The 15,659-nt window shown below is 42.6% G+C and overlaps 1 protein-coding gene across 6 annotated transcripts in view; it reads right to left on the bottom strand.

Annotated features, from left to right (window-relative positions):
• Positions 1–515: 515 nt before the first annotated feature.
• Positions 516–15,659, bottom strand: part of LOC105025456 (SRY-box transcription factor 13) — a 40,124-nt gene continuing 24,980 nt past the window's right edge. For 4 of the 6 annotated variants that reach the window (XM_029114210.2, XM_029114211.2, XM_029114212.2 and 1 more), the window contains exons 5-14: positions 15,049–15,221; positions 14,727–14,795; positions 10,028–10,142; positions 7,463–7,536; positions 6,683–6,845; positions 6,012–6,124; positions 5,629–5,734; positions 5,277–5,447; positions 4,140–4,356; positions 516–3,453 (exon numbers count right to left, since the gene is read on the bottom strand). In XM_029114210.2, the coding sequence (XP_028970043.2) occupies positions 3,174–3,453; positions 4,140–4,356; positions 5,277–5,447; positions 5,629–5,734; positions 6,012–6,124; positions 6,683–6,845; positions 7,463–7,536; positions 10,028–10,142; positions 14,727–14,795; positions 15,049–15,221 (1,481 nt within the window). In that variant the 3' untranslated portion in view covers positions 516–3,173. The remainder of the gene's footprint in view (positions 3,454–4,139; positions 4,357–5,276; positions 5,448–5,628; positions 5,735–6,011; positions 6,125–6,682; positions 6,846–7,462; positions 7,537–10,027; positions 10,143–14,726; positions 14,796–15,048; positions 15,222–15,659) is intronic. The other 2 variants (XR_003777283.2, XM_029114209.2) reach the window with 2 other exon arrangements.

The raw sequence follows: 15,659 nt of genomic DNA, 5'->3' as shown, positions 1-15,659 counted from the left end.
TGATGTACCCAGCTGTGGCTTCACCACTGTAGTATCCTGTGAGCGGTCAGTCTTTGTCTCTAAGAGGGGAAGACTCCAGGGGGATCTATACTACAGAGGATATCCTCTACCAAACAGACATCCTTAAACAACATAGCAGCATCCTCACAGTCCAGCACACTGACACAGTCCAGCATCCTCCATTACAGATTCCCTTAGCTAATCCCAATACAGTAAATTCAGTAATTTGGTATTATCTGATCTGGTATTTCAACCAGAAGTTTCCTTGTTTCAGTGTAGGCTGAAGATACACCACAGGCCACAGATCCTAGATGGCCGAAGACATCGTGGTCCTTTTCGGAGGTTCTACTGGGAGGTCACCACGATAAGAACTGGTGGAAAGTCCCTATGGTAACCTCCTCTGGGACTCACTAGTCATTACTGGACTGACCGCTCTGCTGTGGGCTACAGCAAACACACATGAGTAATGTCAGCTGAGCAACAAACGATGTACAGACAGACAAAGGAGAAATAACCTGGGCACAAATATAACAACCAATTTATTATTTTCCAAAAAAACAATCCACAAAACTTGGAAAACATACAGGAAATGTACACCTTTAAATTACACAGGCTCTTATAAACAAAATAAAGTCTATCTATATTTACATCAGCAGGGGTCACAACTGGGGGCAGTTCTCTCTGGAGGTCTCTGTCATAATTAGATAAACATTTTCTCTGATATGTCTGTACACAGTGCCATCCCCTAGGCTCCGGGTAGACGTTGTCCGTAGCCACAGACCCAGGATCAGTCTATCCATCTCAGCCTTCTCAGGTGCAAAAATAAAATGAAATAAAAACTGACCATAGATCAGCAGCCAGGGGCAACATCTTCCGATAGTACTCCCCAAGTAAGGCTTGCCAAAGGCTTTACCGCGTGGGACATTAACAAAACCACAGGCCAGCCTCTGTTTCCTTAGAGATTACACCCTAGATATACACCTCTTCTGTCCACTACTTTGTGCTAAACCCTCCAGTCCTATAGACTACTGTGGCTTCCTATTCTGGTTTCTTCTCCATCAGACAATGTTTCACCAGTCCAGTTCTTTCAGATCAAATGGAGAATAAGACGCAGAGAGTATGCATCTTCAGGACTGATGAGATGGAGCCCTGTTATGGGAAGCCACGTGGCCCTATGCTTCTGACTACAGAACAGGACCGAGGAACAACCAATCAAAACACGTGACGCCAGGGTACATTGACATGTTCAGACCAACCTTTGAGTTGAATACCCACACTCAAAGAAACACACACACACACACACACACACACACATATACACATATACACATTCTACAGAATGCAAAACATTCTTTGACAAGTACAGTGTAAACTTGTGTTCGAAATAAATTGATTGAAAGACACACATTACATAAAGCATATACACAACTAGAGAAGGATGACATGACTAGAATAAGGGCTTGAAGGGAGATGTCTTACACATCACACCTTATTACAGTAGATTAAACTACTGATTGATTACTTGTATCACAAGTGCAGTAACTGAACCAGTGGGTGTCCAGATAGCCCAGACTGGCTTCCTCTTCTTGTCTCCTTACTGATAATGTCCAATAAGATGAGTAGAAAGATCTCTAAAAAGGAGGAATCTGCTATATTGCTTTTATTTTTTTATGTTTTCCATTTGGTTGTCAGTGCAAATTAATGGGAGGGTATGAGTGGCAAGGAAAGCAGGCCACGTCAGGCAGTATTGGTGTGACCTCCCAGTCTGTTTCTGGATTGAGAGAAAGTGCATTGTAATGGCGTGCATCATTGCCTATGCCAGAACGGGTAATTTGATTGTAACTTCTATTACCACAGACCAGGTCATCCATATGAAAACAATTTCTATATCTGTGTATTTAATGTCTACTGTTCTTTTTACATATGTATACATATCTTTATACCGTTACAATTGTGTTAACAGGTCACAGGTTTATCATAGCAATAATGAATCTTGGGGGTTTATGGTCTGTTGCCAAGCACGGCCAATATACCACGGCCAATAAACCACGGCCAATATACCACGATTAGACCTGATGCAACACAGTCATGATACATTGTCAATACAACACAAACCTCCAAGATGCCTTATTGCTATTATAAACCAGATACCAAGCAGTTAGAGCAGTAAAAAGTGATGACATACTGTATTATATTGTCTTGTATACCATAACAGCATTCAGGATTCAAACCACCCGGTTAATAATTATTTACAAACCAGGTGGTGTGCATCCTTGAATCTTGATTGGTTGACAACCAAGTAACAACAATAAGGCATCCCATTGATGTGTGATATATTGCCAATATACTACGGCTAAGTGCTGTTTCCTGGCATTCCACTATGTGTCGTGCCTAAAAACAGCTTTTAGCAGTGATATATTGGCCACATACCACAACCCCTCAAGCCTTACTGCATACTTATCATGGTGCAAATCCCATCCCAAACAGCAGAGGGCAGCACTCTCCAACAGATTCACAATCAGCTCTATCCCTAACTACTGGTAAACAGCTTTCATACCCTGGATGTTTAAGGTTTATGGAAATATTATAACTGATTTGTGGTAAATAGAAACATTTACACTGTTGTAGGTGACAATAACAGGCCGACCTTGAGTTTAATCCAGTGTAGTTATCAACTCATTCCACATTGTCAATGTCTGCTCCACTTTCTCAATAGACCTTTTGTCACTGGTTACACCAAGTTCATGGGGTACGGAGCAAGAACACAAATAGCCTAATTGCTGATATGAACAATTATCTTTTAGATTTAGCTGCCACATTCGTGTAATGTTGACGCATACCTTTAACATTGTGATGATCAGCAGTTTCACTGGTGTACTAATCCTACCATGTCCAGACAGTCCATTAACCAGGCTGATTCCCTCTTGCCTCCCACTGATGAGATGGGGACTGCTCGTTTAGACACTAGTTTCCTGTGACCAGATCAGAGATAATGAATGGGAGTCATGTTGAGTGTTGGGACAGACAGGTTCTGCTGACATGGTCATATGACAAACTGGATATGGTCCAAGACAAAACTTTTTCATTCACTTCTCTCCCCCACTTTCCTTTCTTCTCTCAGTCTGTAAGGCATTACACTACTCCTCTCTCTCCCTTTCTCTCTCTAAATTCTGTCAATCAGTGAGGAGCACTAGCTCTCCTTCACTCCTCTCTCCTCCGTCACTCTCCTCCTCCTCGCTGTACGCCGGTCTCTCTCTCTCCCGCTCTCTAGGAAGAGGAGTGGGCGTGGCCTGTCCATCAGGTCTTCGTGGAGGCGGAACTTCCGGCCCTCGTGGCAGGTAGTGTTCCAGTAGTACAGGGTGGAATGGCACTGTTGCCATGGAGATCCCCCCACCGCTGCCTGAGTATTGGCCCTCACCAGGATTGTAATGCAGCTGCTGGGGCTCTGATTGGCTGAAAGACAAGAAGAGACAGGACATTGGCGCTTTAAATTTTAATCACTGTCTAAATCTGAAAGGACCAAATAGGTGTTTGCCCAGAGACATGGCTGTGTGTGAGAAGAGGTCACAGTCAGAGGGAACAGCGTTTGGTGCACGGGGAGAGACTGAATAAGCTGCAGCCCAGCACTTGTTTAACCACAGGAGGATTGTTTGTGTTTGTACAGGCAAAGCATGTGGGAAATGGACAGAGTTTGTTTATTTTCAAGAAAACGTCACTAAAAAGAAAGCTGGTTTGCTTTGCTGTCAGCTTCACCCCCCCCCCCCCCCCACAACATAACATCCTGTGTGTGAGTGTGTTACCTGTGTCTGTGTGTTACCGGTGTGTGTGGCAGTGTGTTACCGGTGTGTGTGGCAGTGTGTTACCGGTGTGTTTGACTGCGTGTTACCGGTGTGTGTGGCAGTGTGTTACCGGTGTGTGTGGCAGTGTGTTACCGGTGTGTGTGGCAGTGTGTTACCGGTGTGTTTGACTGCGTGTTACTGGTGTGTGTGGCAGTGTGTTACCGGTGTGTGTAGCAGTGTGTTACCGGTGTGTGTGGCCGTGTGTTACCGGTGTGTGTGGCAGTGTGTTACCGGTGTGTGTGGCAGTGTGTTACCGGTGTGTGTGGCAGTGTGTTACCTGTGTGTGTGGCAGTGTGTTACCTGTGTGGGTATGTTCCTCTCTGCTCCTGTCTCCGGCTCTTCATCATAGCTTTGTACTCGCCCACCCGGAGGCGCCTCCCCTCCACGATGCAGGTGCGTTTGGGGCGGGGCTTGTACTTGTAGTCTGGGTAACGCTCCAGGTGCTGTCGGCTCAGCCTGGCCTGCTCCTCGTAGTACGGCTGCTTCTCCTGGTTAGACATGGACTTCCACCTGGAACCTGGAGAACCGGCATGTCAGTGTAACTCTGAAGAACCCTGGACCTTTCAGTTCTCTTTAATACTTAGTATAGTGTTTGGTCAGAGGAAAGGGGTGTGGGCAATGTGTTTGTGTGAAGGGATTTGTTGTGTGTTTTTGTGTGGAGGAAGTATAAGGCGTGGGACAGCATGTGTAAAGAGTGTGGCGGTGTGTATGTGTGCATGTGGAAAGTGGGGCAGTGTCTATGTGTGTGGTAGGAGTGGAGCTGTGTGTTTGTGTGTGGGTAGAAGTTGGGTTGTGTGTTTGTGTGTGTGTGGCAGGAGTTGAGCAGTGTGTTTTGGTATGTATGTGTTTGGTAGGGGTAAGGCGATATGTGTGTGTGTGTGTGTGTGTGAGTGTCTGTGGTAGGAGTAAGGCAGTCTTTGTGTGTGTGTCTGTGTGTGTGCGCATGTTTGTGTGTGTGTGTGTGGGGGGGGGGGGGGGTGCTTGGTGGGAAGTTCCTGTCAGCAGGGGAAGCAGGTGGCAGATTGTTCACTTGCAAACTCCACTGTGTCAGGACTACAGCACAATAACACACATTTTTCTATACTTGCAGGGACCAGAACTATGATTCTCTATTTATCCTATACCCTAACTAACCCAATGTATATGGAGTGTGTGGTGTATATGGTGTGTGTAGAGTGTGTGTGGTATGTGGATGATGTGTATGTGGTGTGTGTGGTGTATATGTTGTGTGTGGGTGTGGTGTATATGGAGTGTGTGGTGTATAAGGTGTGTGGTATACATGGTGTGTGTGGTGTATATGTTGTGTGTGGGTGTATGTGGTGAATGGGTAATGTGTTTGGTGTGTGGGTGATATGTGATGTATATGGTGTGTGTGTGTATGGTGTGTGTGGTGTATATGATGTGTGTGGTGTATGAGGTGTGTGTGAGTGTACTTACCCAGGATCTTGCTTATAGAGGAGTTGTGCATGTCAGGGAAAGCCTGTAGTATACGTCGTCTTTCGTCTTTAGCCCAGACCATGAAGGCATTCATGGGTCTCTTGATGTGGCCAGAGGACGGGGGACCGCGAGCTTCAGCAAACACCCCGACACCAGGAGCCGACATGGGGCCTGCCGGGGGGGAATACAGTCAGAAACCAAAAGTGGACCAGACAATACCAGACAAGCTCTGTGTTGCTTTCGGCTGTTGCGTGTTTTCACACCAGTGTGAATTAAGGAGGGAACCAGAAAATACCCTCTACAGGCCAGTGCTGCCCACCACATCTACAGCAGATCAGCTGTGATCATGTACCTTCAGAGTCACTGCTGTGGTGGTCCTCATTGGTGGTGGGAGTCGGTCCCCTCTCCACCCGGTCCGACTGGGGCAGCCTGTCACTGCGACCTGCCTCTTTAAACTCCTGAAGACAGATAGTCACAAACACACACACACACACACCTTCATAAATACATAACTAGGTAAACAAAAGAAGTATGTGATTTGAATGTTGCTGCTGTAAAAGCAGGTCTGAAGTAATTTAACATTATCTTTGTTTAAAGAAAGGGCTGTACATGCAAAAGCTTGTGATGTGTTTGTGTACATGTGAGTGTGCACATGTGAGATGGAACTACACACTCCTACATGAAGAGAGGCCAGCCAGGCCTGGCCTCCCAGTGTGTGTGTGGACAATAGGTTACCATCCTGGCAGAGCTGTCTCTCTCCCGCTCTCTTCCCCCTGGCCCGTGATTCCTCAGCAGCTGCTGGGCATCATGGATGGCCTGGGTCACCACATCCCCCTCTCCCAGAAACCCTGCAGACAATGTTAGATCATTTGTGTGTGTAGGGGTATGTAGGTATTAGGTTATGTATGTAGAGACATGTAGGTGTTGGATTATGTATGTGGAGGTATGTAGGTGTTAGGTTATGTATGTAGGGGTATGTAGGTGTTAGGTTATGTATGTGGAGGTTATATAAGTGTTAGATTATGTATGTGGAGGTATATAGGGATTAGGTTATGTATGTAGAGGCATATAGGTGTTGGGTTATGTATGTGGAGGTATAAAGGGATTAGGTTATGTATGTAGAGGCATGTAGGTGTAGGGTTATGTATGTTGAGGCATGTAGATGTTGGATTATGTATGTGGAGGTATGTAGGGATTAGGTTATGTACGTAGAGGCATATAGGTGGTGGGTTATGTATGTAGGTGTTAGGTTACGTATGTAGAGGTATGCAGGTATTAGGTTATGAATGTAGAGGCATATAGGGATTAGGTTGTATGTAAGGGTGTGCAGGTGTTAGGTTATGTATGTAGAGGTAAATGGTTGTTAAGTGTTAAGTGTGTGTACAATGTAGTGTGTTAGGACCCACCTAGGCTAAGTGCAGGTCGTGAGGGGCTCTCTCTATGGCTGTCCCTGGGTCTGTACCCCCCTTGCAGTGTCAGAGACCCCAGCTCAAAGGCCTGTGGGCTGGGGCTCTTCCCCATGTCCATTCCCTTGGGCTTGGAGGTCAGGTTCAGAGGCTGGCTGGCTTCCTGCAACGGATGAGATGAAAGCATAGATACACCTTTAGTATGGGGCGTGCGAGAGTGTGTGTCTGTGTAAGCATTGTGCTCAGGTTCACAGCAGCTTTCACACCTTATGTTTCTTTAATCTCTCAAATCTTTCTCTGCCCTGTCTTTTGTTTAGCGACTGTCTCGTGATTTACATGATGCCCTTTTCCCCTTAAGAACGACAGCAAAGCAGAACGGCATGCAAAAACACACACTACCACAGACTATTGAGAATATTACCGTTTAATGCTCTAATTGCATATGTAATCAGTTGATAATGGATCTCAGGGGCCTGTGGTAGATGGCCCAGACACCACAGCTAGGGGTAGTATCCTGGCAACTAACTGGCTCTCAGCAGGGCAATACTGGCCATATATCACATCCCATCTTGCCTTATTGCTTCAGTATAGCATAGTTGTATCATCTCTATCTAAAAATAACCTCCTAACTCCTTTCAATATACTCTGAAAATGTAATGTTCCTTTAATTCCATGTAAATATGGTTATTGTTTCTATCGACTGAAAGGTTTTGGTTTTTGGTGAGGTTTACATCAGACATATACTTCAGTTCGTAATCTAGAATGGATTAAAAACGCTACCTGTCGAAAGGAGCCACTTGGCCTTTTGATGGGGTTGGAGTGAGGGTTCTGTAACAGCTGCATTGGGTAGTCTACTGCAAAACAAAACCCCGGGAGGTTACAGGTTAAAGGTTAAAGATTACATCTTCACAACCACTTTCACAAGAGAACCAAAGCAAAATCCAAAGAAAATGTTTCAAGCCAGAAAATGGCTGATAAGTGGCAGTCCAGCATTTCATAATCCACGATTGGATGTTTTAATGACACAGTAATAATATTTAGCCATGGACCCCCCCGTGTGTATTGTCTGAACATACCCAGCATTCCGTACAAGTCCAATGCTGGGTTTGTGTAAAAGTACTTGATAAATAGACGTTATTCTGATCAACCATCTACACCCTTATTCACCTTGCAGGCCCATGGAAAGAACTGTATGTCTGCTGGGGTATTGCTGTCTGGAACTGGGTCGTAATATGCACTCAGCGAGCTAAGGATACTTTGAGGAGCAATGTTGGGTTTCTTACTATTGTACGGTTCTTGTGAGGCTGCAAGGCTCATAGAGACGATCTCAGTAAAAAACCTTGTCAGTATATTTCTAAGAGTGAAACAATGCTTCACCCAAGTTGAGATATTCTTTATACCACATTAGATCTTTAATCTTTTTGAAATATGCAGGCCCATTAACAGTATTCTAAAAGTAGGATATAGAAGCTTCATAGCTGAAGTTACTGAGGTGACGGCACGGTGACCAGAAGACATTGGTTGATAAACGTTAATGTGGAGTGTCACTCGCCAGGAATCATGACTAGAAGGGTATTGTTGGGAGCCGAGTGGGATTTACCTGGCTTGCAGGGCATTTGCTAACAGAGGCGTGAATACTTTGAATGAGTAGATGGCAATCTTAGTGGCCAATGAAACAGGAAACATCTTGAAATGTTAATGTTGTCATGTATTTATGCGGTAGCCTAGCTCACAATCATCCCTATTAGAAAGACAGTGTTATTTGAGACGGTACTTATTTTTTTCAACTCTTTTCCAAATGTATGTTATATTATGTACGTAGAACAACTTAAATATATAAAATATGTTAAAAAGAATTCTGAGTTGTGTTTCTTGTTACTCATGGGATTTACAGAAATTCCCATAGTTTCTATCTATGACTTCCTTAGCACACTACTCTGTTAACTCTGTTAAGGAAAAATACATTTTTACATCTTCATCCACTTCAATGGAATGTCTTCAACATTCTAAAACGTGACATCTTGACATCTCCTCAAACATTCCAATCACTTCGGAATGCTCCAACAGGTTACAAACAAATCTTCCTCTACATCTCTGCTATTCAAATCTGAAACAAACAGAAATATTTCTTCCCCACTATGAACTACTTCATTTTATTAACAGCACCAACATTGTATGTGAACTTTGCAAACAACTGACATTTTGACTAAATAAACACCAAGAAATATCAGAAAGTATAGCAACTGTAAGTAGCCCTTTATGGCCTATTTTACTGCTGCAAACACAGAGAATGCAACACTGACTAAAAATACATATCATTTGTAACTAACATTTAAATGATCTTTACCAAACATAGAAATTCAATCACTTCCCCCTTTGCACTATGTCACACAGAAGCAGTCATGTGAGTGTTGGTGACACTTCCCTGGTATAAATTTAAATATCTGGCCTCTGCTCTCCCTTGCCTCTGCCTGCAATGGGGTTATTTTGCTTTCATCGATCAAGGATTGATGGCATTGTGAACTTCAACCAACACCAGCACATTTTAGATAAAAATCTGGTTGAATGTTGTCCAAAAGTGAAATTAGAAGAACAAAAAAATTCTACCAATATGACAAAACCGCACAATTATTATTTCTTAACTTTTCAGATGAATTTATGACCACTCTCAAGTTAGACAAACATTTTCAACTTCTCTGCTACTGAAATTCAAAACGTATTTAATAATCTTTCAAGGTAAGTTGTCGTATAACCTTCAGAATATCAGAATCAGGAAAGGTTTTATTACTAAATACGTATCATAACTAACTAGGAATTTGTTCTGGTCCATTGGTGTAGCAATTTTATACAAATGAAATAAAAACTAATAAGGACAGTGGACTGAGTATAAAAACAGTAGACTGAGCATTAATAAATTACAAAAAATATATACTAGAAAATATGTAATTGTCTTGTTCAGGGTTGTGTGTATGAAAGTACGTTTTCCATCGAACCCTGGCTGCGACAGTGAGAGTGCCGAAACCTAAACACTGGACCACCAGGGACGTTATTTAACTATCATCTAGCTCAAGCAAAGGCTGGGATTTGCTATTAACCAGAATGTTCAGCCACAACTCCAATTCTAAGTTATTGTATTGGTTTGACTAAGCCTCACATCAAAAATACCTTAATTCTGATCTAAATAGAACTGTCATTCACATTCAATCCCATTGAACTCAACTGTCATTGCCTCGCATTTAAATATTGACCACTTAAAAACCTCAAAAAGAAATTTTTTTTGCAAATACAGATTTTGGAGTGGGATGGACATCTTGGCTCCACCTCTTTCTCTCCAGTGTGACTCACCTGGCTTGCAGGGGATTGGCTGTAGAGGCATGGTCATCTGAGGGTCAGAGGTGACTGGGAGTTGAGGGTTGTTGTGGTGGAAGGCAGGGATCATCACATAGGGCATGTTAACCTGCTGAAACCAGGTCACACAAAGGGCACAGTGAACTTCTATCAAATATCTAATTTAGTGAATCTGTGCTTAAGATTGAGATAAAAAAAAATCCAGTGGCGCTCATATGCTTCATATTTTCCTGCAGCAGCTTTCTCCTCCACTGATCGTTAAACTCTGAGTCATTGTCCTGGTCATAGAGGCAGAACCTATTCTTCCTCTACACAAAGTCGTGAACCCTCTAAAATGAATAATTACCAGCCCATATTAAAATGATGGTGTAAAACAACCTTTTTTTTAATCACAAATCTACTGTCAGCTTTGATCTTTTCCATCTTCACAAAAGTACCTATCAATATGATACAGGCCAGGTAACAGCAACAATAATGTTGCAACATTTGTTTTAAATTAGTTTGTTAATTTAAAGCTTGAGGAAATCACTAAAGCGCCCTCTTTATTGACTCATCAAAGGCTTTTGGCAAAGTTGACTACTGGTACTTCATGCTACTGGTTGAAAGACTCCCTGAGTGACAAATCTATCACAATGTATATTATCTGATGATGATGATGAATCTGGGTTTCTAGATATTATGAAAAGTGTTTTAGGTCAAGTGTTATTTACTTTCTATATAAATATTGTTCCCTTTAAAAAACATTTCCTCATGTGCACATGACACATCTCCCAAGGGTGAGCAGGAACTTTCTGAACTACTAATCTTTTCCTCCTTGCAGAAAGCCTCTCTGTACTGAAGCTAGTTTTTAATGCAGGAAAGCCAAGTATATGCCATTTACAAAATCACAAAAATATTTAATGATTTATGCCTAAGTACATTGAATGGTGTACTCATTGATCGTGTCCCTGAGTATAAATATCTGGGCATCTGGATTGACAAAATACTTTCCTACCAAAAACATAATGTTGAGTTAGTTAAGAAATGTAAACTTAAAATAATTTTCCTTTACATGAACAGATTATGCCTTTCATCAAATAGCAGAAAACAAATCATAAAGTGTTGTGGAATATATTCTTCTTCGGTTAATCGACTATGGTAATAATATCTATATAAATGCAGCTGGCACTTGATGTCTTTCATTTAGCAAACACTAATCTAGAGTGACTTAAACTAGTGGCAAGTGAATACACGTTCATACTGGCCCCCTGTGGAAATGAATCCTCAACCCAAAGGCCATGCTCCATCAATCGAGCTGCATGGGATCAATAGAAGAATTAACCATATCACCTTATGGTTTGTTACAGCTGATGGATTCTGCATTTTTTATCATAGGTAGCTAGCCAGCTTTCTTCACATTCTTAGATCGCTGCACTGCACTCCTTTCCTAAAGCCCTCTGACTGAAACTCCTGCCATACCTTACAATATATTGTTAACACAGACTGATGAGTTCCCGGCCCTGGCCCCAGGGAGAGAAAATGTTGGATAGCCTTTCCATCTCCACTGAATTGGAGTGTTTCTGCACCTTCCAACTTCCTAAAATCTTAGAAATAGGTTCCTCTAGAGCTTTTCAAGGAGTTATAAGGAGATTTCAGGGATGGTAAGTAGCCAAGCGGTAACCGAAAGGTTTCTTGATTGAATCCCCCAAGCCAGCAAGTTGGGAAAATCTGTCAATTTGTCTCTGAGCACAAACTGCTCCCAGTTGTTGGTGTTAACTCAATTGCCAACTTACAGTCATGTGAAAAAGTAAGTACACTCTCTTGAATGTTGTTTTGTATGTACACACATTTGAAAATTATATATATAATGTTTTTTCTGCATTAATATTAATATATATATATATTAATATATATGGACACATTAATATTTGAGCTACATTCCAACCACATTTATTTATAAACATAACCCATTTGAACATATTGAACATAAAAACTAATTAGAAACCATGCAGTTAAAGGAAACTTTTTCCCTTTGTGGAAAAAGTTAGCACAAACCCTACCTTCACCCTCAAATAAAATGGTTAAAATTAGTCAAGTGCACCAAACGTTTGCAAATTATTAGAAAATTCTTAGCAAGTAACTTGGGAGGGTCTAGTCCTCCAAAAATATGTAAAAAATTTGTCTGGTTTGGTCTTAACCACATGCCTCTGGGGCAGGGCTTCTGGCTAATTCCAAAAATTAAAAGAGGTACAATTATTTGCTGCTGACCATTTTGTCCGGCAAACAGTCCCTATAAGGGACTGCACTGAAGCTGTGGACTGTGGACGATTGCCTTAAGTAACCTGATTTACATTGTGCACATGGTGAAATGATCTAGTCCAAAATCGAATAAAGATGCCTTCAAGATCCTGTCATCACGAGGAAAACGTAAGCAGGCTAATACACATTGCAAGTTGCTTGAAGGAGATGGGCAGTTTCGATTTCCCACTTTATGCATGCCAAGATCAACAGCAGATGCGGACATGCTCCGCTGACACGCCAAACAAGTGCGTGTGGTGAAGACCAAGCATATATCATCTTCCATTGCGAGCATTTCATAACACCAGCTTGCAAAACACTCTAGGCTAACTTAAATACATCTTAACTTCAAATCACCCTGATTGCGATTGACACGTTTTCTCTCCAACACAACCTGTTGTTCTGTAATCAGAACATTAGTTTCTACTTTATTTTATCAGATTAACACAGTGGCTAACATTTGAATACAATTATTAACATATTATTTCATCCTGCTGTAAGGCCACATGTGTCTGGATCAATTTCAAATCTCTGGGGAAAAAAATTTGACGGTCACATTGTCTGGCAACAGATTTTTACAACAGAAGCCCTGGTATGTGGTAACACCATGCAAAAATCTAAAGAAGGCTCTCAGAAGGGGACCACTGGCAATCTCCATAGGACAGGTTGTCCCACCGAATTCAGACTAAGAGCTGTTACCCCAGGGTAACATAATGAGATCTACAGGCCTCTCTTCCCACAAGCAACATCAAAGTGCAAATCACTGTTATTCGTGGGGAAAAAAACACTCCCTTAGAACAGAAGATCCAAGCTGTAAAGCATGGAGGTGGTAGCATTATGGTTTGGGGCTGCTTTGCTGCCTTAGAGCCTGGCAAATTTGCCATCAGAGTCAACCATGAATTCCATATTGTACCAGAGAATTTCAAAAATAATATGAGGCCTGCTCAACAACTGAAGCTGAACCGGACATGGATCTTGTCAGGACAATGGTCCAAAACACACAAGCAGAGTTACAACAGAATGGCTCAAAAATAAAAATAAAAACCTTACAATAACTTGGTTGCATAAGTTAGCTTTTTATAACTGGGGATGTGGCTGTGTCCAGAATTAACCAATCACATTCAAACACATGTTAAATATAAGTCATTAAACACCTGACATCATTTAAAGTGACTCTGATTAATCACAAATAAAGTTCAGCTGTTCTAGTAGGATTTTCCTGACATTTTCTTAGTTGCATCTCAGAGCATAAGCCATGGTCTGCAGAGAGCTTCCAAAGCATCAGAGGGATCTCATTGTTGAAAAATATCAGTCAGGAGAAGGGTACAAAATAATTTCTAAAGCATTAAATATACCATGGAACACAGTGAAGACAATCTTCATCAAGTTGAGAAAATACTGCACAACAAAGACCAAGAACTGGACACCCCTCCAAAATGTATGAAAAGATGAGAGGAAAGGCTGGTCAGGGAGGATTCCAAGCGACCTACAGCAACATTAAAGGAACTGCAGGAATTTCTGGCAAGTACTCGCTGTGTGCTATGTGACAACAATCTCCCGTATTCTTCATATGAATGGGCTATGGTGTAGGGTGGCAAAACGGAATACTACGCAAAAACAACACTGCACCACATCACCCAAAGAACACCATACCCACAGTGAAGCATGGTGGTGGCAGAATCATGCTTTGGGGCTGTTTTTCTTCACCTGGAACCAGGGCCTTAGTCAGGGTGGATCCCAGGGTGGGAATTATGAACAGTTCGAAATACCAGGCAATTTTGGCACAGAACCTTCAGGCGTCCATTAGAAAGCTGAAGATGAAAAGGAAGTTCACCTTTCAGTACGACAACGGCCCAAAGCACACATCCAAATCCACAAAAGCATGGCTTCACCAGAAGAAGATTAACGTTTTGGAATGGCCCAGCCAGAGCCCAGACGTGAATCCAATTGAACATCTGTGGGGTGATCTGAAGAGGGCTGTGCACAGGAGATGTCCTCCCAACCGGACAGATTTGGAGCGCTTTTGCAAAGAAGAGTGGGCAAATACTGTCATGTCATGATGTGCCATGCTAATAGACTCCTACCTAAAAAGACAGTGCTGTAATAAAATCAAAAGGTGCTTCAACAAAGTATTAGTTTAAGGGTGTGCACACTTATGTAACCAGGTTATTGTGAGTTTTTATTTTTCACTGTCAAAGATTTAAGTTTGTTTTTCAATTGAATTGTTCACATTATAGGTCACATTAAAAGGTGCAAAAAGATCTGACATGATTTATCTTTGTCTCATTCTTTTACATCACAAGAACCTGGCATTTTAACAGTGGTGTGTCGACTTCTTATATCCACTAAAAGTCCCAGGAAACAAGCAATAAACATGCTATCCCCGACTATAACAGAAGTCCCAGGTCATAGGGCTCACCTGGATCTGCTGCTGAAGCAGGTTGATTTTATGCTGCTGCTGGATCAGCTGCTGTTGCTGTTTGGCAATCTGTAACAAAACATAACTTATATAGTCCAGGTACACTCAAAACACAGCCCATTTAGTCCAGGTACACTCAGAACAGCCCATTTAGTGCAGATACACTCAGAACACAGCCCATTTAGTCCAGGTACACTCAGAACACAGCCCATTTAGTCCAGGTACACTCAGAACACAGCCCATTTAGTCCAAGTTGCTGCACTCAGGTTATGTTCAATGTTAGGATGTGGTGTGTGTGTGTGTGTGTGTGTATCAGGGTCACCTGCTCCTGTTGCTGTCTGGCCAAATCCATCTGTTGCTGTTGTTTCTCCAGAAGCAAGGCAGCCATGTTCCTTTGCTCAGAGTGGGCACCCAGCATCTGCTCTCTCAGACCGCTCAGCTGGTTGATCATCAACAGCAACTGCAGCTCCTTCTCTGCCAGAGACTCTGGAGTGCCTGAGAGAGAAAAGGAGAGAGAGAGGGAGAAGGAGAGGGGGGGAGCGAGAGGAGTACACAGAGAATTATAGATGGAGAGATTGTTAGATGAGACAGTAGAACCTCAGGAGGAGCCAGTGCAGGTGGGTGCAGATAAAGGTAAGGGGTCAGGGGTGAGGATAAAGGTAAAGGGTCAAGAATATGGATAGAGGTAAGGGGTCAGGAGTGAAGATAAAGGCAAGGGGTGAAGATAAAGGTAAGGGGTCAGGGGTGAAGATTCAGGTAGGGGTCAGGGGTGAAGATAAAGGTAGGGGTCAGGGGTGAAGATGAAGGTAGGGGTCACGGGTGAAGATAAAAGTAGGGGTCAGGGGTGAAGATACAGGTAGGGGTCTGGGGTGAAGATAAAGGCAGGGTCAGGAGTGAAGACAAAGGTAGGGGTCAGGGGTGAAGATACATGTA

This window comes from Esox lucius, chromosome 17 (genome assembly GCF_011004845.1).
Source record: "Esox lucius isolate fEsoLuc1 chromosome 17, fEsoLuc1.pri, whole genome shotgun sequence".
Classification (NCBI taxonomy): domain Eukaryota; kingdom Metazoa; phylum Chordata; class Actinopteri; order Esociformes; family Esocidae; genus Esox; species Esox lucius.
This window is presented reverse-complemented; position numbering and strand designations above follow the sequence as displayed.